Here is a 2,243-nt window from a genome sequence, read left to right as displayed (position 1 = left end):
AGCACACACGCATATACACAAGCACACATGCACATGCACAAGCACACGCGCACATAAACATATATACACTCACACTCACTCATTCACGCACACAAACAAGCACACGCACACACATTCACACACACAAAAATACACATACTCACTCACACACACACACACTCATACACACACATGTATATATATATATATACATACATACATACATACGCACATGCATGCACACACGCACTCACACACACACACCTACACGCGCGCGCGACCACTAGAAGAATGAAATAGTACACATTGCACTTCAAAAGGAGGACCAAATTGTGGGTGGCGAATGCGCAAGGAGAGAATGCAATGTAGCGCTTTGCTATGAGTATATATGTATATTTATGTATATCATACATTTTGCGGATATGATGATATGTGCACCCTAATGAGTGTATATGGATATTATGCATACTGCGGATATGATGATATGTGCATCCTATTGAGTGTATATGTATATTATACATATTGCGGATATGATGATATGTGCACCCTATTGAGTGTATATGTATATTATACATATTGCGGATATGATGGAATGTGCACCCTAATGAGTGTATAAGTATGCTATGCATATTGCAGATATGATGATATGTGCACCCTAGACATACGCAACGGTACGACTAAATACACACCCTACCACACTGTATATGGGCGTATTAAGCACGTGCAAGCGCTCAGACAACCACAACCCCACACAGCCAGACGATACAATACACGACACAACGACAAGACATGACATCCACGGCACACGCACACACATACGCACACACTCACTCACTCCCTACCTACCCACACACACTATCGAGCACACTTACATACAAAGACAAGACATAACATCCACAGCACACGCACACACATACGCACACACTCACTCACTCCCTACCCGCACACACTATCGAGCACACATACAGACAACAACAAGACATAACATCCACGGCACACGCACATACATACCCACACACTCACTCACTCCCTACCCACACACACTATCGAACACACATACACTCAACGACAAGACAAACATCCACGGCACACGCACACACATACGCACACACTCACTCACTTCCTACCCACACACACTATCGAACACACATACACACAACGACAAAACATAATATCTACGGCACACGCACACACACACGCACACACATACACGCGCACACACGCACACACGCACGTACCTTCGTCCGTAGACAATATGCTGTGCTCGGCGGGGATCAGCCACCACATTGACCGGCACTTTGGTGTTGATGTGCTTCTGCACGTGTTGGTTGTCTGCCCACAGTTTCTTCTCCGACCGTTGACCCGGACAACACGCAGCTACAAAGGGGCGACAGTTGACGTGGATCACCAAGTTGCAGTTGAGGCAAAGTACCGAACTTCCCGTCACACTCAGGTCACAGTAGCTGCACTGCCGTCCGGAGTGCAGCTGAGGGCCGTCGAATTCATGACGCAAGGGTTCTGTGTGATATACACGTGTGCGTTCATTATTATGTGGAAGTGTATATGTAGGCATGTGGTGTACTTAGTAACACTTACGTGTATGTGTGCGTTCAATATTATGTGTAAGTGCATGTGTGCGTATGTGTGTACGTAATAACTCTTACGTGTATGTGTGCCTTCAATATTATGTGTAAGTGCATATGTGCGCATGTGTGTACGTAATAACTCTTACGTGTATGTGTTCGTTCAATATTATGAGTAAGTGCATATGTGCGTATGTGTGGACGTAATAACTCTTACGTGTATGTGTGCGTATGTGTGTAAGTACATAACTCTTACGTGTAGGTGTGAGTGTATGTGTGTACGTAATGACTCTTACGTGTAGGTGTGAGTGTATGTGTGTGTCGTATATAACGAATACACAGATGTGCGAGTTCGTTGCACAGTACAGATGGGCGTGTGAGTATGTGTGTATGATAGACCATATAGACGCATGTGTGACAATGCATATATACTACAACGGGTAGGTCCGTATGTGCGTGTGTAAGTACCATACAGTGTTCAAGTGTACGTATGAACATGTATGTATAATGCAGCGTGTAATGCACATGTGAGTATATGGGTGTACTACATCGTATAGCTGCATGCGTACAGGTGAGTGTGCATACATTAGCTGATAAAATACAAGTGTATGTGTCAGCACGCGTGGGTGCACGTGCAAATATGTGTGGTGTGCATTTGTACGTGGGTGAATACAATACATC

At 44.6% G+C, this 2,243-nt stretch overlaps 1 protein-coding gene across 1 annotated transcript; it reads right to left on the bottom strand.

Annotated features, from left to right (window-relative positions):
- Window positions 1-1,217: 1,217 nt before the first annotated feature.
- SARC_13106 (hypothetical protein) lies at window positions 1,218-1,497 on the bottom strand (the record flags this gene model as incomplete). The annotated part of the gene is made up of 1 exon (XM_014292770.1): window positions 1,218-1,497. A coding segment is annotated over one exon (280 nt), but the record flags the coding sequence as incomplete, so codon positions are not given.
- Between the last annotated feature and the right edge of the window lie 746 nt (window positions 1,498-2,243).

This window comes from Sphaeroforma arctica (assembly GCF_001186125.1).
Source record: "Sphaeroforma arctica JP610 unplaced genomic scaffold supercont1.2904, whole genome shotgun sequence".
Taxonomy (NCBI): domain Eukaryota; class Ichthyosporea; order Ichthyophonida; genus Sphaeroforma; species Sphaeroforma arctica.
Note: the sequence above shows the minus strand (reverse complement) of the source record. Positions and strands in the feature narration are given on the sequence as shown.